The following is a 20,777-nucleotide window of genomic DNA, read 5'->3' as shown; positions in this document are numbered from 1 at the left end:
GGCTAGAACGTGGGTCTTGAGAAAGTTACTTAACCTCTGGACTCAGGATTATTAGCAAAGTCGAGATAATGATACAAACGTTAGAGAACTCCTGTAAGGAGTCAGTAAGATGTTTGTAAAAACAATCAGTATAATGCTCGTGTAAGTAATAGCTCAATTAAACTAACTTCACTCCCTTGCTCATGATGCACCATTCATAACTGGCCACTCAATGGAAATTTACCACATTTAGCATTCTTCGCCATCTGTAGAATTGCTGTGCTATGATAACAGTGACTCAAAGAGAAGTCTTTTTTTTTTTTTCTTAGAGACAACTACGGTAGACTGCTCCCCTCTTGTAGTCAATGCAATTAAATCCTAAAATGCCTCTGGTCTTCCATGCCCTATGTTTGAGGAGTGAGCACTTGCCGGGCAGTGACTCAGCAGTGTTTGAGATGACTAGAGGAGAAGTTTGTCAGGGTGAGGTACTTGGGAGCTGGCTCTCTCGAAGGCCACCCTGTGCTAAAGGACAGTTGTCCCACGACAAGGCTGAATTTGAGAAAGGGGGTTCAGTGGGACTAAGGAATGTCCTACAACTTTTGGAAGAAGTGGCAAGGAGATATAGAAAGAAGCCAAGTTTGTTTGGTGACCTTGAGGACAGGAAGAACACTTTTAAGTGCCTTCAGTCTCCTTAAGTAAACAGCTAGTTCTCCAATGAAACATAACAGAACTGACACTTGCTATTCTATATGGAATCCCTCTGACAGAAAAATTGACCAGTTACCCTACACACAGCCCAGTTTTATGAGGATGGACGGACAGACTCGTGTATGCAGAGCAGGACCCGAAAGCATTCTTGTCGCAAAGAATGTTCTAACACAATGACGATATATTGAACAGCATACTTGGCACTCCTCAACTATAAACCTACACTATAAGCCACATGCAGGTCTGACCTTGGAGACTCCTGTCATTGTGGCATCCCTTGCTTCGTTTTCATCAAGGGGGCGCTACTTTTGAAATCATTTGACTGAAATGTCACAGCTGGTGATGAACGGACAAGCGGTAGGTAAGCTAGAATTCAGGGTCTACGTGGCACTCCCTTGCTTTTCGATTCCTGAGATCCCCATTCACTTAACACTCTCTTGAGAGACCACATGGCAGCTCTTGCTAGCGTGTCACTCAGTCACACCTGAGAGACTGGGAGCTGTGTTGTGAAGGCAACAGTACCTGCCTAATTGCATCAGTAAAAAGCCTTTCAAAAGGCTTGTCCTCTCTCCCACCTTCAACCCCCCATTTCTCCAGATTTGGGAAATTACTCTCCGAAAAAAAACACACAAAAAAACACGTTCATGAGAAAACGGCAAACTAGTTATTGTGCCATCAATCACATGTTTAGAAAGTTGGGAAATGTTTGGCAATAACCAAAACAAAGCTTGATAGTAAGGGGTTCAGTGAGGTGAAATTTGACTCCAGGTGTTGTTGACAGCAGAGCTTGGCTGATGCTTTGATTTGAAACCGGGCGGAGTTCTGTGATCCGCAGTGGATCTTCACATTGCCTTCTCGCATAGGAAACTTGTTTAAGTACGTTTTCTTTTTCTGAGGACTCTGTCGAAGTAGAGCTCCTTTTAGTCCAACTGCCAAGCCATGAAGTAGGTTGTTTGAAAAGTGCTTTGGAATCTGTAAAAGAGATGGAGAGCGATTTTATCCATCCTCATTTTTTTTTTTTCTTGTTCTAAGTCCTCCATTCTTTATTTTGGTTGGTGATGGGCTACCTTTGGTTATTTTGGGGTACGTTTCACCCGTTTGAAATGGAGAAAAAGTCAAGAGCTCTTTTAAAACAGGAGAAAGGAACAGAGGTGCTTCACCTGTTTTCTCCTACAATGCCAGTACTCCAAAACCAGGCTAGTTAGGAGTGGGGATAACTGGGGAAAAGAAACATTGGAACATTGTTGAAGCCAAATCAGAGAGCATTGCTACTTTGGGGTGTTTTCTGAGACTGAAATAGCTAGAGAAAACCCATCTCTGTTTTTGTGTTCATTGTAATGGCATTATCCTGTGTAGCAAATTTTAACTTTTTTTTTTCTGTCTGCCTTAAGTGTCAATATGTATCATTTTCCTTAAGGATCTGTAAAGTAAGTAATCTTTCATGCTTTTATTAGGAACTGTTTCGTGTTGGTACCATTTTTAGTTGTACTCTTTTTGTTCCGGAGTATTGTCAGCACCTGTCTTCATTATAGTAGTCCCGTAGTCCCCACTTATTCGTGGGGGATACATTCTAAAGACCCACCCACCCACCTGCATCGTGGATGCCTGAAACCTTAGATAGTACCAAACCCTGTATATACTATGTTTTTTTCCTGTACATACATGCCTATGATAAAGTTTAATATATATTTTGGCACAGTAAGAGAAATCAAGTAAGTTAAAAAAAATAGTCCATTTTGGAATAATGAAAAATTACATTACAGATCTTCTGGCATGTTCATTTTTTGTACCCTTGTTGATGTTTAATTTAGCTATGCATGCTCATCAGGCCTTGAATCCTCTCTAAACTTGGATGTTAGGATAGATGACACATACCTTTTCATAATACTAATTAATATTGCCACCAGTCACTTTATGCAACACGTCTTTTCCATCTTCTTAGCATTCCCTATGGTGATGTGTTGTAGATATAAAAATGCTAACTACAAAAATCATATGGTTTGCTTATGATTTCTCTGAAGCCTTGCTGTAGCTCTTCTTTGGAAACTCAAGTCTTACTTTTTCTGTTTATTCATAAGATTATCTGTTTAAGCCCTAGCCGGTTTGGCTCAGTGGATAAAGCGTCAGCCTGTGGACTGAAGGGTCCTGGATTCGATTCTGATTCCGGTCGAGGGCATGTACCTCAGCTGCAGGCTGCTCCCTGGTCTGGGCCCTGGTCGGGGTGAGTGCAGGAGGCAACCAATCAATGTGTCTCTCTCACATCGATATTTCTCTCTGTCTTTCCCTCTCTGTAAAAATCAATGGAAAAATACCCTTGGGTGAGGATAGAAAAAAACAAAAAGAAGAAGATCATCTGTTTAAGAAGAAAGCTAGTGGTATGAGTCAGGAAGTGTGCACACGGTTTATTTACTTACGTGGAAATACTCGTCTCCCCCCAAAATGGATCAAATATTTTTACAGAAAGATAATTTTTATAAAATTGTCTTTTTTTCTTAAACGACTCATCCAACTGTTAACCATTTTCAAAGTAAAGTTAATCAATACCCTGTGATTTTAGTTTCTTGGTTCTTTTGATCTTTATGCTTTGATGTTTCACCATTAGAGTTAAGATAGAGTAATGAACCAAAGAACAAGAAATGAATTTTAAAAAGTGAGTTGCTTGCGTCATTGAAAATAGATCATTTATCTTCTGTTTTCAGGGTAGTAGGATTCTGATTTTTTTTTCACCCCAGTCACATGTTAGAGCCTGTATTTTATGTTTATTTTTATTGACTAATCTAATTATTCTCTCAATATTTAATGGGATCACTTATTTGGTCTAGCTCACTGAATCCCATGCCCGCGCAAGATGTGTAAAGTGGCACTGGTCTGAAGCTACAGAGGACATTGGGTCATTATCTGTCTCTTCTCCTTCTCATCCTTTTATTAAAGGTACTTGGTTTGTAACACTTGGTGGCTACTCTTCTCCCTCCCCCTACCCCCCCTCGCCTTCTTAAAAAATATATCTTCAGATACAGATCAAAGTAATTTCCTTTTAAAACGTTCTGTGGGAAATTGGGATCTGAACGATAAGAAGTGGCAGAGGGTGTGTTTGGCTGCTATTCACACAGTCGGATAATTACGGGTGTCTTCCCTGGAAGAGGGTGAGATGAAGTGCCCACTGTGGTCCAGTTGGCTACTTGGGTTTCCTTTAAATATAAAGCGAGTTGCACAGCAGTTAAAGGCTTGTTACTTTTTTTTTTTTTTTTTGCTTTTTTTCCTTTTAACATTAAGGAGCACCACATAAGATGCAAAAGTAAATATCCAAGCCAAAAGGTGTATTTTTCTCATTGGGCTTCTGGCAGGGCTCAGAGAAACCCTTCTCAGGAATAGGACCCCACAGGGCAGGGCTCTGAATTGAGAATCCTGTTTTAAACTCCCATTTTCATTTCTTCTGAAACCAGATCGCACGACAGGTCCAGCCTGACATTGTAAGTAGAGGTTGTGTGTGGCTTGAGCTCCTGAAATGGAGTTTTGTTGTTTTGTAATTAGCAAATCACATATAGAGGCTTTAAACATTTATTTTAAAGCTACAGTTTTTCATTAGAGAGTGTTTGGAAAGTTTAGAAAAGTAAGAGAGAGAGAATACTAACCTTCCAACTCAGCCACTGTTCATATTTTGGTGTATCTGCGTAGTTGTTTATGTTATAGATATCACTTTGCATTCTGCGTAAGGGGTTTTCCCAGTTATTACGTAGTTTTTATAAGCATAATTTTAATGGGTTATATAACAGTCTATTGAATGAATTGTACTGTAGCTTACATAACTATTTTTCAATGATTAGATACTTCTTTTTCCCCCATAATAAATAATGCTCTGATGAAAACCTTTGTACAAAAACTTTTTACCTTTTCTAGTTCAGAATATTCCAGACTAAGTTTCTAAAAGTGAAACAAAGATCTCAATATTTTAAGGCTAGGGGGTTCGTTGCTAGATTAATGCTTTATTTTATTTTTTATTTTTTTGTCAGTGTGAAATGTTTGTATTTGGAGAATCGGGAAGGAAATCTCTGTTTGCTGACTCATGTTTTTATTTTGCACTTTAGACTGATAAGGCCACTTAACTTTTGACATAAACTAAAGCAGGAAGTACAAAAAGGGGCAGAAAAAATGAGTTGTCTTGCCAAGGACAGAGTATCATGGACTCATTTGAATTCCTGATGGGAGGTAGATGACCTGTTTGACTTGTATATCTGAGAAAAATGCTTACCTCAAAAAGGCACAAATTAGTGATCAGCCTGCATTTTGGGTCATCTGTGCATTTATATGCAAAGGGTTGTGATCTTGGCCCTTTAATTTGTGAGTGACATCAAGACATTCACCGCCTAACTGGGCCCTGCAGTATTTTGACGCGGTATGTTTGTTTCTGTTTTTGTTTTGTCTCTGTATAGACAAGACTTCCTGTATTGAGGATATCACCTTAGCTGTCTTTCTAAAGCATAGATCTAGTCATGTCGATGCTCTCATTTAAAACCGTCCACTAGTCTACAGAATGAGATGTATCACAGGCCCTTCACAGTCTTGCCCCTGCCCTTCTTATCAGTCTTGTATTGTCTCCTACCACCTTGAACCCTAGCATTTCTATTATGTGTCTATTAAAACTAGCAGTTTAGAAAAGTGGTTAGCCCTAGCCAGTTTTGCCTAGTGGTTAGAGTGTCAGCCTGCAGACGGAAGGGTCAAGGGTTTGATTTCGGTCAAGGGCACGTACCTGGGTTGCAGGAGGCAACCAATCGATGTGTTTCTCTCACATCCATTTTTCTGTCTTTCCCTCTCTCTTCCACTCTCCCTAAAAACTAATGGAAAAATATCCTCGGGCGAGGATTAACAACAAAAAACGTGGTTAAGAGAAATTGAGGCTGCTGAGCCAGACAGCATGGGTTCAAACTCTGACTCTGCCATACAGCTGTGTACACAAACAACCTCGGGCAAGTTAACTTTCTACATTTCACTTTCCTTAGCTGTAAAATTAGTGTTCACTTTGGGGGTTTATTGCAAAGATTAAACTAGTTAATAGATGTGAAGTGCTTGAAACAGATTCTGTCAGGTAATGATTGCTCAAAATGTTAGCTCTGTTGTTTCACAGAATTCTACGCATCCTTTAAGGCCTGTCTGATCCCTCCTCATTGACGAACTTCCTGAAATCCTGGAATTAATTGTTCTCTCTTTTTCTGCTTTTCTACGTTATTGACGCCTGTTTTAGAGCTTTCACCGTATAGCATCCTAGTTAGGCACTGGCTCTTGCATTGGAATGTGAGCTCCCTCAGTATGTAGACATCTGTGCCTCTGCCCTCGGAGAAGCACAGTGCTCAGTACAGCGATGTTGGATGAATGTCCGTTTGAATAGTTAAAACATGGGTGTGAGCCCTAGCCGGTTTGGCTCAGTGGATAGAGCATCGGCCTGGGGACTGAAGGGTCCCAGGTTCGATTCCCGCCTAGGGCACATGCCCGGGTTGTGGTCTCGATCCCCAATAGGGGGCGTGCAGGAGGCAGCCGATCAATGATTCTCTCTCATCATTGATGTTTCTGTCTCTCTATCCCTCTCCCTTCCTCTCTGAAATCAATAAAGAAAAAAAAAAATCACACTATTTAAAAAAAATAAAATAAAATAAAACACGGGTCTGAAATGGTGGTTCTTAATCGCCTGCCACCCCCAACACATGTATTAGTGTAACAAACCCTTCAGTGATAGAGCTCCGAGTAACCTCAAGTAATTTTTCAATAACTCACCCCCTCTACTTGAAAATCATTGGCTAAACTATAAAGAAGCAGTTTTTGGAATAGAAGAAAATGACATATAGAACAAGAAGAAATAAATCCCCTTCATAAATTACGACTCGAGGACTAGACAGAAGTTGTCTTTCTTGTTCTTTTGCAAAACTAACTTTTAGTAAATGATCATGTCAGTAGGTACACTCTGACCAAGTGTGACTTTTGATAATAGCATCATTTTGTTTCCTGTTTCCTTTCCTGTTAAATGAAAATAATACCAGCGTGAAAAGAACTGGTAAATTTGGGTAAAACTCTTTACTTTATAAAAGGAAACTACTGACTGCTACAGCCTATTAAATAATATTTATATTGGGTAATATTTATTTATATTAAATATTGAATAAAGTCGAAGCCCCACACTTGGCCTTCTGATTTCTCCAGGGAGCTAAACATTCGTTGAGAATCTGCTATGTGCCAGGCATTGTGCTGGACTCCAAAGATAGGAAGACAGAAGATTGAATTCCTTATTTTATTATAATGAGAACGATGTGTAAATGACTGTCACAGAGTACCTATGGGCATGCACAGTTTGCTGTGAAAGCTGTTCATAATCATCTTTTTTAATTTTGAGGATCAGTAATGATTTTCCCCTTTTATTTGTTATTGATAGTAAGTGCCTTCTCTTTTCTTAACCATTTCTTCTAGAGGTTTATTCAACTTTATTAGTCTTTTCAAAGAACCAACTTTGATTTTATACGTTTTCTCTATTCTTTTTATTTATTTTTTAAATAACTACTGTCATTTCCTTCTACTATCTTTGGATTTAATTTAATGTTGTTGTTTTTTCTTGTGGTGAATACATAGAATGTTGGTTTTCAACTTTATTTTTCTTTTCCAATATATGTATTTAACAGTATACAAGCATTGTTTGAGCCATATCCTATGGTTTGTCATATTTTCATAATCATTAAGTTAAAAAGGGTTTCTAATTTCCATTGTGGTTTCTTTTTGACCCATGGATTTTTTAAAGTATAATTATTTTCAATAACAACATATTGTTAATCTTCTGTATCTATTGATTTTTGTGTTATCAGTTAGTGTGTTAATCTTTCACTAGATTGTGGGTTCTCTCTTTATTATTTTTATTCTGTCAGCTTCTGCTTTATGTATTTTGAGACTGTTATTAGGTTCATAAAATTTGATATATTCATGGTGGGGATTGTGTTATATTCATGGTAGATTAACTCTTTTAACATTATGAAATGTCCCTTTTTATCTCTGATGATGCTTCTATTTTGAAGTCTATTTTGTTTGATTGGCTAACTTTGCCAGCATTTTGGTAAAAATAACCCCATCCTTCCTATCAACCTTTCTCCATTCTTATATTTAATCTGTGTCTCTGGTAAGTACACTGTGGTTAAGAGGAGCTCCCCATCCTCACCCCTGTCTTTTACTTACATATTTAATCTGTTTATATTTAAGTAATTGCTGATACTTTGGGGATTAGATCTAAATTGTATTGTTATTTATTTGTACCATCCATTATTTGCTTCTTTTTTCTCCTTTCTTATATTCTTTGTATTAGTCATATTTTAAAAAATAATTACATATTTTAAAGCTACTATTACCTTTTTATAGTTTTTAAATTATTCTTTCAGTGGTTGCTTTATTATGACATGACTTCAAAGCTTCTATCAATAATAATTTAATTCTTTACCGTAGCCGGGGTAATATAGGGAGCTTAGAACACCAACTTCATTTAGCCCTTTCTGCTTTGTTGGGTTATGCATCTTAATTGTATGTTATAAACAGCAAAGCGATTCCTATTATTGTTTTGTGACATCAGTATTAATTTAGACTTACCCTTATTTACCCTTCTGGAACTCTTCATTCTTTCCTGCAGTTCCTGGTTTCTTTCTAGGAACTTTTTCCTTCTGCCTGATGAATTCCTGCTGGAAGCCAGTTTTCTCAGATTTTGTTTGTTGGAAAACATCTTTATTTCACAATCATTTCTTTGCATGATTTTTTCTATTAAGTATAGAATTCTGAGTTATCAGCTCTTTATTTACATTTGGCATGCTAAGGATGTTATTTCATTGTATTTATCCTTTTGGGGATTTATAGGGCTTCATGAATCTGTGGCTAGATGTCTGTTGTCAGTTTTGGAAAAGCCTTGGCCATTATCTACAAACTAGGGGCCCGGTGCACGAAGATTCATGCATGCGGGATGGGTCCCTCAGCTCGACCGGCACCCTCTCCAATCTGGGAGCCCTCGGGGAGCCCTCTCTAATCCAGGAGTTTCTGTCTGTCTTGCAATCATATGAGTGAATTGTCTGAGACCCCAACCCAGTTTGGTTTGTTGCTCACAGAATAATAGAGGCTTTTTTTTTCCTTTGCTCCATTGGTGGAGATTTCCTGGAAGTTTTAGGATATCTTCCTTTTAATTTTTCCTAGACACTCTGATTTTACTTATGTCTCTCACTTTTGCTTTCCCTCCATTCCCCCACCAGCAACAGTAACTTGCTCCAGGCTCACTTTGCTCTAGTGTCTAGGAGATCCGCCTGTCCCCAGAACTACGATTCCCAGCATTCCTGGTGCTCCCCGCGCTCTTGGTTTTCCCTTCCTGCTCTGTCTCTGTTCCATGGCCTTCTGCTCTGCCAAGTCCTCCAAGCAGCCAGCTCTCCCTCTCTGCTCTTTGTCTGGTGGCTTGGGGAGCCAAGTTCCCCAAGCCGCTCCACTCTCCGCCGGCTCTCCTGCTCTGCTCTCTACCCTGCGCCTGTGTATGCAAATTAACCCTCCATCTTTGTTGGGTTAATTTGCATACTCACTCCTGATAGGCTGGTGAGCGTTGCGGAGATATGGTCAATTTACATGTTTCTCTTTTATTATATAGGATACTGCCTCTGTCAGTCTTCTCTTTTCTCATCACCTTGATCCATTTTAGTATTAACCTTTTGCACTCGGATGTCGAGTGTGACTCGACACGGTTAGCATTAGAATAAAGGAATTGAGAAAAAAGCAAGCGAGTCACGTCGGCCTGGCAGTAACACACTGCTTTTTAAACTGTGTCTCAGTTTATTCATCTGTAAAATGACAGTGCTTTTATTACCTAGCTGAAAGGATTATTTAAAGGATTAAATGCTGCGTATTAGTCTGCTTGGGCTGCCTTAACCTAAGATGATTCTAAGCAGTGTTTTAGTATTAAAACTGTCATTTTTGCCCTTATGAATCTGAACTAAAAGCCTAGTGTATTCACCAGGCCTCCTTCTTAGCAGGCCCTCAACTCCATTTTTATTTTTTGTCTCCACCATTAGACTATTGAAATCTCTGCTTGGGTCTTTAGCCTCTTTCAGTATTGCTACTAGGCCTCTTGCTACTCATAGCATAGGCTTTGCAAATGCCTTGAAAAGAAAGGCAATGAAGAATGCTCAGCTCACTTCATTGCTTTTTCCTTTTCTCCAATATCTTGGCCACTCTGGTCCTGAGTACCTTGGTTGCTTTTTTAAAAATATATATTTTTATTGATTTCAGAGAGGAAGGGAGAGGGTGAGAGTAACATCAATGATGAGTGAGAATCATGAACTGGCTGCCTCCTGCACGCCCCCCATTGGGGATCAAGCCGGATACCCCAGCATGTGCCCCCACCAAAATCAAACCATGACCTCCTGGTTCATAGGTCAACACTTAACCATTGAGCCATACCGGCTGGGCACCTTGGTTGCTTTTTGATGCCATTGAAAGCTAGGCTCCCCCACCCTAGTTTGTTTGCATTTTATTCAGCTTCTATAGTAATTTTTGGGAGGAGGTTGGTTTGATACATGCTACTGCATCTTAGCCAGAGTTTGTGTAAAGTTATCCTCTTTAATCTTTCTCATCTTTGTGCTTACATCTGGTTAAGGGTAACTAGAAGGTTTAAATGAGACAACTTCACTAAAGAATTTAAAGTGTGTGTTCATGTGCATCATTCTGTTCATGCCCATAGAAAGAAAATTTGAAAAAGTGTGAAATAAATTTCTTACCTTACATATCCTGTGGCCAATTGACATAGGCTTGTTCATTGAATAAGTACCCTAAATTGTTGCTACATTTATGTGGTAAAAATAGAACTACCTCTTCTTTTAGCATAAAAAATACTTGAGGAACAAATGAAAACCTTTGTTTTTGTTGATTCAGGTGTGTCTTAAAATACACTCTTAGTGCTATAAATGAATCTAAATATAAAACATTATAATATCTGGTGAGAACTTGAACTGTTTTGTACTAAGATGTCTGTTGCTTATATCTCAGAAATCATGTAAACAGTAACATACTACTTTTATTTTTTATGTATGTTTATTTATTTTTAAATATATTTTTATTGATTTCAGAGAGGAAGGGAGAGGGAGAGAGAGACGTAAACATCAATGATGAGAGATAATCATTCATTGGCTGTCTCCTGCATGCCCCCCTTCTGGGGATCGAGCCCACAATCTGGGCATGTGCCCTGACCCGGAATCCAACTGTGACCTGGTTCATAGGTCAATGCTCAACCACTGAGTCACGTCGGCCTGGCAGTAACACACTACTTTTTAAACTGTGTCTCAGTTTATTCATCTGTAAAATGACAATGCTTTTATTACCTAGCTGAAAGGATTATTTAAAGGATTAACCTTTTGCACTCGGATGTCGAGTGTGACTCGACACGGTTAGCATCGGTAGCAGCTCGTATGTCGAATTGTATTGAATGTATCAATAACTTGAAATATAAAAAAATCCAAATAAATAAGTTTGTATGAAAAGAAACTCCAGTTTTTTATTCTACTGCCGCGCTTTGTAAAATCTGGGGTATTTAAAAAATTAAATCCCGAGTAGAATAAAGGAATCGAGAAAAAAGCAAGCGAGTGCAAAGGGTTAAATGCTGTGTATTAGTCTGCTTGGGCTGCCTTAACCAAATGCAGCAGGTCCTTGAAATGACATCATTTTGTTTAATGTTTTGTTGTAACGTTGATGAGATGCTGCCATACAAGCTCTTGTTTGTATCAGTTAGCCTATGGTAAAAATCGGATTCCTTACACATTGTTATGCTTAAAGTCGCAGAACCTATGGAGAACATTACATGAGGCCATAGTGTACTATAGGTTGTGTGGTTTAAACAACAGAAATCCATTTGTCACAGTTCTGAAAGCTAGGAAGTCCAAGATCAAGGTCCCAGCCAATTTGGTTTCTGGTTTTCTCTTCTTGGCTTGCAGATGGCTGCCTTCTCTCTGTGTCCTCACGTGGCCTTCCTCAGTGCATGGGGGAGAGAGAGAGATACTCTCCCTTCTTCTTGTAAAGCCACCATTCCTGTCATCATCTCATTTAACCTTCATTATTTCCTTAGAGGCTCCCTCTCCAAATATAGTGATGTTGGGGGTTAGGGTTTTAACATGAGTTTTAGGAGGAACATAGTTCAGTTCATATCATACTTTAATACATAAAAGCACTTAACATCGTACCTGGCCCATAGTCATTCTTTAATAACTTGTGGCTTGTGGTAGAGATGACTTTAAACTATTTTTTTTTCTTTTTTCTTTTCTAGGTACTGACTCTGGGTTACCTTGGAAACACTAGGAATGGTCCTTTCTACTTTTCAGCACCTCAAGACTGAGACGCTAAGGAGAGTCCTATGTAAATAAAGGGAAATCCCTCCTCTGGTCCTTTTGCATTTGGAGGCTCCTGTATTTTACCATAAACAAGGAGTGTCTTAACTGGTGCCATCACCATGAACGTGACAAGTTTATTTTCCTTCACAAGCCCAGCCGTGAAGAGACTTCTTGGGTGGAAGCAGGGCGACGAAGAAGAAAAATGGGCAGAGAAAGCTGTGGACGCTTTGGTGAAAAAACTGAAGAAAAAGAAAGGGGCCATGGAGGAACTGGAGAAGGCCCTGAGCTGCCCCGGGCAGCCCAGTAACTGTGTTACCATTCCCCGCTCTCTGGACGGCCGGCTGCAAGTTTCCCACCGGAAGGGACTGCCTCACGTCATTTACTGCCGAGTGTGGCGCTGGCCCGATCTTCAGAGCCACCATGAACTGAAACCACTGGAATGCTGTGAGTTTCCTTTCGGCTCCAAGCAGAAGGAGGTGTGCATCAATCCCTACCACTATAAGAGAGTGGAAAGCCCCGGTAAGTGAGTCTTTTTGTGTTGATGCGTTTAGCAGATTCGTGTGGTTTAAGACGTCAGAATAATTCCTCTTCAGTGGTATTTTGCTATGACATATTCCCTGTTGAGGATGTGTATGAATTATGTTCTGCTATGGAATCATTTGATGTGATTACTTTATAAGCTATTTCTAATTTTTTACGTGTTTTACCTTTTAGGGGGCGGGGCGTCTATAGTAAAAGATACACTACTTTAAAATTTGTACGGTTTTGTTCTCAAATTAGAGGCCACAGTGTAGACATTTGCTTCAATTGGAAAGTGATTAGGCAATCTTAAGCACTTAAGTATCTCATTGTCAGATTGGAACCGATTTTGTTGATGGATTAATGGTTAGCAAGAGTTCCAAAATGAGTCTGTGCATTAGAGTCACATGACCTCCCTCCCAGAAATTCTGATTCTTGTATAGCCTAGTAATCCATGTTTTTAACAAGGTGGTGCTGATGTAGTTTATTAGATTGTGTTTGCTAGGTCATGTCATAACATGGTTCTCAAATAAAAGGCATTCTTTTTTTTTTATGGAGTATTTAAGACATACAAACAGAGTTTAAAGACTGGGGAATAATATAATAAACATCTCTGTATCCATCACCCAGTTTAAGAAATAAGCGATTACAAATAAAACTGAAATTATAGTTTATACCTCTCTGATCCCATTCCCTTCAGTAACTACTATTCTGAATTCGATAGAATTTTATGGTTATCACTAGAGGCCTGATGCATGAAATTCTTTCAAGGGGCTCGGCCCTTGCAGCTGCAGCAGCTGCCCTGGCTTTGTCCGGAAGGTTGCCCGGAAGGTCATCTGGACAGTCATTCCGCTGTTCTGCCGTCCGGTCTAATTAGCATATTACCACTTTTATTGTTATAGATTCCTATGCATGCTTTTTAAGTATAAGTAACAGTATTAGTACATATGAATCCATGTCGGTATCTATTTTGTATACTTAAGATTATCTATAATAATAAAAGCGTAATATGCTAATTAGACCGGACAGCCGAATGACCTTCCAGACGAAGCCAGGGCTGCGAGGGCCGAGGCAGCCGGGCCTGCGAAGGCCTACTCTTGCACGAATTTCTTGCATAGGGCCTCTAGTTATATAATGATATTGGAGGATCCTTCTATAATTTGTTATATTTATTTACCATTAGGTTTTTATGAATTCTCTTTTATACACTGTAGGATTACGCTTTTGAGTTCTGTGAAAAATCCCCTGGAGATTTTATTGGCATTTCATTTGGGGCAGGACTAACATAGTCACACCCTGTGCATAATCTTTTCTAAAGTTATGTAGGTCTTTTAAAAAATTTTTCTCCATAAAGTTATTGTACATCTTTTCTTAGGTTTATTTCTAATCACTGTTTGGGTTCTATTGTATCCTTTTATAAGTTATATTTTGTTATAGTTGGGACTGCACTTGCTTTTTACCAACAACCTTAGGTTTATTTCTAATCACTGTTTGGGTTCTATTGTATCCTTTTATAAGTTATATTTTGCTCTTGTTGGGACTGCACTTGCTTTTTACCAACAACCTTACTGGAATTCCCCTTATTCTAATATAAACACACTACTTACTGCTTGTTATACCTGCTGTGATGTTAATTTTAAAAACACACACACACAAAACTCAACTCAAAGAAACATGGTCTTCTTTTAGCTAGAAATTGAGATGGAGCGAGGAGTTTTGGAGAGTAAAAAATAGTGTATAAGTAGTACAGTCATGTGCTGCATAACGATGTTTTGGTCGACAACAGACCACCTATATGACAGTGGTCTCATAAGATTTTAATGGAGCAGAAAAATTCCTGCCACCTAGTGAGAACTCCACTGTCATTTCACTATCATAGTGGTGTGTTTCCCTCCAAACATCACTCTTTGACCCAACCATTGTATCAAGGAGTTAAGAAGCTTTTAAGGCCTACGACCTGAGGAGGACCTTTGTCCGGGCTGTTGCTAAAACTGAAGGAGACACTGAGAAGACACTGATGCAAGTCTGGAAAGATTACATCTATGATGTTCAAGGTTTGCTTAAGAACCTTGCTTGGGTTTAGGGTGATGTCACCAAGGAGTCTTGAATGGCATCTGGAAGAAAGACACTCAAGAGGTTCATTCATGACTTCAAAGGATTTGCCCAGGATGAGGTAGTTGCAGAAATCAACAAGGCTGTGGTTGAGATGGTAAACAAACAGCTTGAACATGGGTGTGGATGAGGGTGACATTGAGGAGCTCCTGGAGGAATTGGCTAATGAGGAGTTGTTGGAAGTGAAACAGGAATGCATAGCTGAAGAAGAAGCAAGAAAAAAGAAAACTGCAGGAGAAAAAAGAAGAACCCCCAAGAAAATTCACAGTGAAGGGCTTAGCAGACGCATTTGCAGACCTCAGCAGGTGCCTTTAAAGGTGCCTTAAGAGATTTGTACTCGAACACCAAAAGGTTTGGATGGTGCATTATCTGGTTACAAGAAAATCTGTGATGAGGAAAAGAAACAAACCAAACCATCATGGACGTATTTCTGGAAAGAGCGACACCTCCGTGAGAAGAGCGTCAGTCAGGTCCTTCAGGAGGTGTTCCAGAAGAAGGCACTGTTATCCTACGAGATGACAGTTCCATGGGTGTTACTGTCCCTGAAGCCCTTCTAGTGGGACAAGGTGTGGAGGTGGAAGACAGTGATGTAGGTGATCCTGGCCTTGTGTTGGCATAGGCTAATGTGTGTGTTTCTGTCTTTAACTACAAAGTTTAGAAAGTAAAAAAAAAAAAAAAAAAAAAAAAAAAATTAACTCTAAAAATAAAGCTTATAGAATAAAGACATAAATCAAGAAAATATTTTTGGACAGCTGTATACTGAGTTCTGTTTTAAGCTAAACATTGTTTCAAGGGTTGAAAAGTTAAAAAAAATTAAAATGTTTATAAAGTAAAAAAGTTACAGTAAGCTATGTTTCATTTATTATTGAAAAAAGGAACGTTTTAAAAATAAATTTAGTGTAGCCTTAGTGTACAGTATTTATAAAGTCTTCAGTTAGGGGATAGCAATGTCCCAGGCCAGTGGCCGGCAAACTCATTAGTCAACAGAGCCAAATATCAACAGTACAACGATTGAAATTTCTTTTGAGAGCCGAATTTTTTAAACTTAAACTTCTTCTAACGCCACTTCTTCAAAATAGACTTGCCCAGGCCGTGGTATTTTGTGGAAGAGCCACACTCAAGGGGCCAAAGAGCCGCATGTGGCTCGCGAGCTACAGTTTGCCGACCACGGACCTAGGCCTTCCCAGTCACTCACCACCCACTCAGAGCAACTTGCAGTCCTTCAAGCTCCATTCAAGGTACATGCCCTATACAGGTGTACCATTTTTTATCTTTTACACTACGCTTTTCCTGTACGTTTTCTATGTTTGGATTCAGACATACTTACCACTGTGTTACAGTTGCCTACAGTATTTTTTACAGTAACATGATGTATAGACTTATAGCCCAGGAAAAATGGGCTAGACCATGTAGCCTAGGTGTGCAGTGGGCTGTCCCATCTGGGTCTGTGTACGTGCACTCTGTGATGTTCACACAATGGCAGGATCTCCCAACCATGCATTTCTCGGAATGTAGACCCGCCATGAAGTGAGACATAACTGTAGGTACAAATAAGATTATTTAAGTGCGTGATGTTAAGAGTTTCTCTTTCTGCAAGTGTTTGGACAGTTATAGGAAAGAGAAAGTTCATGCAGCTTCTGAAGACGTTGGCCCTGCTGATGATGTAACAGGTGGCTCTTTCCTTGGACGTTGAGTAGCCGTAGAATCAAGGCTGCTCATTAGTGGTCGGGGTAAGTGTGGGTTTTCTTTACTTTACCAAAGGAAATGCTGACAGCGGTTAAGGAAGTCATCTGACTGTGGTTGTGAGGAGACCATTCAGCTGCTATCTGCTGCTATTAAAATGGCTTCCCGGAGACTTCCTGTCATTTGGCTTTTTTCCTCTTCTTTTTTATGTTTTTCACATGGTTCTTGAAAATTATCTTCTGTACTTTGAACTTCATTAACTTGAAAGGCCATATTGAACCTGAGCTTGAAATTCTGAGATTTCCATTTTGATCTTGAAAGTAACACCCTGCAGTTAGCTCCCAGGTGCTTTCATTTTCAGCATAATGGCTCCCAGCTGTTGGAAAAATGAAATGCACCTAAAATCCTCTTCACCTGTTGCCGGAATGTGGGTTTCTGACTCTGGCTGCTTCAGTCACTGTGTCATTTGTCACTTGGTGAATTTTACCTTGGAAAGGAAGTCTTTACATTAAGGAATGGAGAAGGAATTGGTGGTTGCCAGGGGCTGAGGAGGGGAGGGGGTGTGGCTATCAAGGGCAGCAGGAGAGATCCATGGGTGGCTGGACATTCTCCGTGTCTTGACTGTAATCAGTGTCTGCCTGATGTTGTTCTGTAGTTTTGCAAGGGGTTGCCATTGGAAGAGGCTGGGAAAAGGGTAGGCCGGATTTCTCTGTATTATGTCTTACAGCTGCATGTGAATCCACAATTATCTCAACTTAAAAAAGTAGTGGTTCGGGAAGAAGCAGGTAGTTCAGCTCACGACGCCAACAGTCACACCCCTGCTTTTCCTCTCGACAGCACTGTGCTTGGACACGCAGCAGAGGAGCTCTGTGCATGCTTCTTATGTTCACGCACAGACGATTAAACAGACATGACGTACTCAAGGATCGAGATGTAGTGCAGTTAATATTTTTTTAAAAACAAAAGTCAGTATCTTTTCTAAAAAATGTGTTTCTTTATATTGGGAATGTTTTTACTTGAACCAGTGGTGACAGAAACTTCTGTCTTATTCAGGTGATTGGGGTTTTCTTTCTTCTGTGTTGTTGTTTAAGTCTTGTGTTAGTACAGCCATTTGGAGAAGTATTAGTTTATCTGAGTGGCGCTATCTAGGAGTCTGATAACTGAAGTTGTAATTCAGATACCAAGATAGGATCACTACAAGTGCTTTGAAGATTTGGGGTTAATTAGCAACAATTTTAACTATAAAAATTAAAATAAAACATTATGATATGTGTATTCAGGGTTCTCCAGAGAAACAGAATCAGTAGGATACAGATAGAGATAGAGATACAGATAGAGATACAGATACAGATAGACAGATCGATAGATAGATAGATCAGAGGAGATTTATTATAGGCTTTGGCTCACATGAGCACGGAGGCTGAGGCATCTCACGATCTGCTGTCTGCAGGCTGGAGAGCCAGGAAAGCTGGTGGTGTCACTCCTGGTCCTAGTCCAAGGCCTGAGACCCAGGAGCACCCATGTCCCAGGGCAGGACAAGATGGGTATCTCAGCTCAAGCAAAAAGAAAAAGCAAATTTGCCTTTCTTTGCCTTTGCCTTTGTGTTCTCTTCAGCTGCTCAGCAGGTTGCATGATGCCCACCTGCATTAACTAGGGCTGCCTCTCTACTCCATCTGCAATTCAAAGACCCTTCACAGACACATCCAGAAATAGCATTTACCATCTCTCTAGGCATCCCTTAGCCCAGTCAAGGCGACACACACAGTTAACCATCACTCTGTGTTCATCTACATCTAAATTTCTCTTCAAACATTTATGGCACATATACTGAGTCTGCCCAAGAACGACTGGCATGTAATTACAGCGCAGTGTGCCAAGTTGTGTAATAGAAGCATGGACAGGCGATGCAGTTAACTCTTATAAGCCTGAGAGTGGCCGCAAAAAAAGCTCACTCAGCTCACACATCTGGGCACTATGTTCCAGTCTATGTGGTGGTGCAGACATACATGTATGTTTCATTGTACAGAGGATTTAAATCAGTTTATAAGAAGATATACAATAAAGTAGAAAGTAGTACTAATAAAGTAGACCAGGGAAAACAAATTAAAATGGAAAGTCAAGGCTAAGAGGAAAATGAGCACATGTGTGATGCATAAGTTACTGCGGTGCAGATATACTGCTGTGGGTAGTTTACTATACATTTGTAGTCCTAGTCTGGATGGTTCTCTAAGACTCTTGGTGAGGGAGGTGTGTATGACATTGAGATGAAGGAAGAATGTTTTAAAAGCTCCTAAAAGGTACAGATCCAGGCATGGTGCCTGCAGGGTGGGTGGTGGGGAAGAGCCGCTGAGGCTGTTTGCAGAGGCTTCCCCGGGAGGGATGCCTGCAGCGAGGAGAGTGTCCCACCTGAGCACTGACTCCTGCACAGCCATCAGCGCTCCAGTCTCCATCCAGGTGGAAGTTCTGTTTCGACAAAGCATTTAGTAACTACTTCTGTCTCTTATCTAAGCTCAGCACACAGCCAAGTGGACGTGGAGTTTATTTATTTATTTTTAAAATATATTTTATTGATTTTTTACAGAGAGGAAGGGAGAGGATAGAGTTAGAAACATCGATGACAGAGAAACATCTATCAGCTGCCTCCTGCACACCCCCTACTGGGAATGTGCCCGCAACCAAGGTACATGCCCTTGACCGGAATCGAACCTGGGACCCTTCAGTCCACAGGCTGACGCTCTATCCACTGAGCCAAACCAGTTAGGGCATGGACATGGAGTTTAGATGGTGAATTATTCTCCAAGATAGTCATTGGTGTTTGGCTTGTGTGTGATAATTTCATCATTGTCATTTACAATAATACTAGAACAGATGATATAATATAATCATGAGTAGGATTTTATACCCAGGTATGTATGTATGGAGATATATGTATATGTATATATACATATATATACAGTATATATATACACAGTATATATATATATATTATATATATGCTATATATATATAATTTATATATACATATACACACACACATATATATATTTTAACATGAGTGTTTTTCTTTTAACATTTTATTGATTTCAGAGAGAGGAAGGGAGAGGGACAGAGAGATAGAAACAACAGTGATGAAAGAGAATCATTGATCGGCTGCCTCCCACATGCCTCACACTGGGGATCGAGCCCACAACCCAGGCATGTGCCCTGACCGGGGATGGAACCGTGGCCTCTTGGTTCATAGGTCGACAATCAACCACTGAGCTGTACCCAGATTTTTTAGTGGATTCCATATTTTAAACCTAAGGCAGAATGTGAAGTTTATTCTAATTTTTTAGTACATTATTTGGGGCATTGGTTTTGTGTGGTTTATTAATTGATGAACATATGGAAAGTTTTAGCAGTTACTGATTGTTACTTTTACATAAATTACATACATGGAAGCGGACATCTAGACAGTTATGTGATTTGTTTCTGGGTTGAAATTTTCTGTTGTTAAATCTACTCCAATTTGAAATTTTAAGACTGCTACAGATTATGCTAGGCATCTTTCTTCTACTTTTGCTTTCCTGACCTTTATCCCCTGCTTCATTCTTTTTTCTGTCTCTGCAACATTAGGTGGACAAGAGAAGCTATTTTCAGACTTTGCTGGTTTATTTAAAGTTCAGCACTCTTCCATCCACCACTGCTGGTGTATAGCAGCGCCAAAGGAACCACAGCCCCTGTTAGAAGCAGAACACACACACACACACACACACACACACACACACAATGATGAAAAAGAACAATTTTGAAAACCATAGAAAAGTATCTGTCATGATAAATGAAAGAAGTGGTGTATACACTTGATTGCACTTATGTGAAAATAAAGAAAAAGCCAGGCTGATACTTCCAAGTCTACCTTTGGGTGAGATACTATTGAGACCTATGAGTTGTGCTTTGGGGCTTATTTTGCCCACAGGTGGATCATCCTCAGACAGTGATTTCTGGTAGGGTCGGGAATGTCTCGTGTGGCTGGAGTGAAAGAGTCACAGGTGACTTGCCCCGTGCTGACAGCGCCCACGGTCTTGATGGACACTTGGGAAAGTGAGAGAAATGGAAAGCAAGGTGGGCTTATGCGGGATCTCAGACTGAGGATCCCGGTTTTCCACCAGCCTCCTTGCACTAGATATCAAAGGGCTCACAGAAAAGACTGGAGATGTCTTTCTCTGAAATGTATGTCCACCTCTTGTCTTTTTCCATTTCAGAATGCATATGTTCCCGTGAAAAACTCAGCATCAGGCCTCTGTCCTGATATTTGGGGAAATCAGATTCCTTTGGGGAGGGAGGGGACAGGGAAGCAAAGAGAGGAGATTGATTGCAAAGAGCTGAGCTCACGGACTGTGGGCAGCTGTAAGGTCCCCTGAGCAC

The 20,777-nt window shown here is 40.0% G+C and overlaps 1 protein-coding gene across 4 annotated transcripts in view; it reads left to right on the top strand.

Moving 5' to 3' along the window:
- The window catches only part of SMAD1 (SMAD family member 1), a 74,396-nt gene that overhangs the window by 18,435 nt on the left and 35,184 nt on the right, over positions 1-20,777 (top strand). For 3 of the 4 annotated variants that reach the window (XM_079772259.1, XM_079772262.1, XM_079772260.1), the window contains exon 2: positions 11,993-12,575. In XM_079772259.1, the coding sequence (XP_079628385.1) occupies positions 12,176-12,575 (400 nt within the window). In that variant the 5' untranslated portion in view covers positions 11,993-12,175. Of the gene's footprint in view, positions 1-2,888; positions 2,909-11,992; positions 12,576-20,777 lie in introns of those variants that run through there. The other variant, XM_079772261.1, reaches the window with a different exon arrangement.

The sequence above is a fragment of the Cnephaeus nilssonii genome (genome assembly GCF_951640355.1).
Source record: "Cnephaeus nilssonii genome assembly, chromosome: 5".
Lineage (NCBI taxonomy): Eukaryota > Metazoa > Chordata > Mammalia > Chiroptera > Vespertilionidae > Cnephaeus > Cnephaeus nilssonii.
This window is presented reverse-complemented; position numbering and strand designations above follow the sequence as displayed.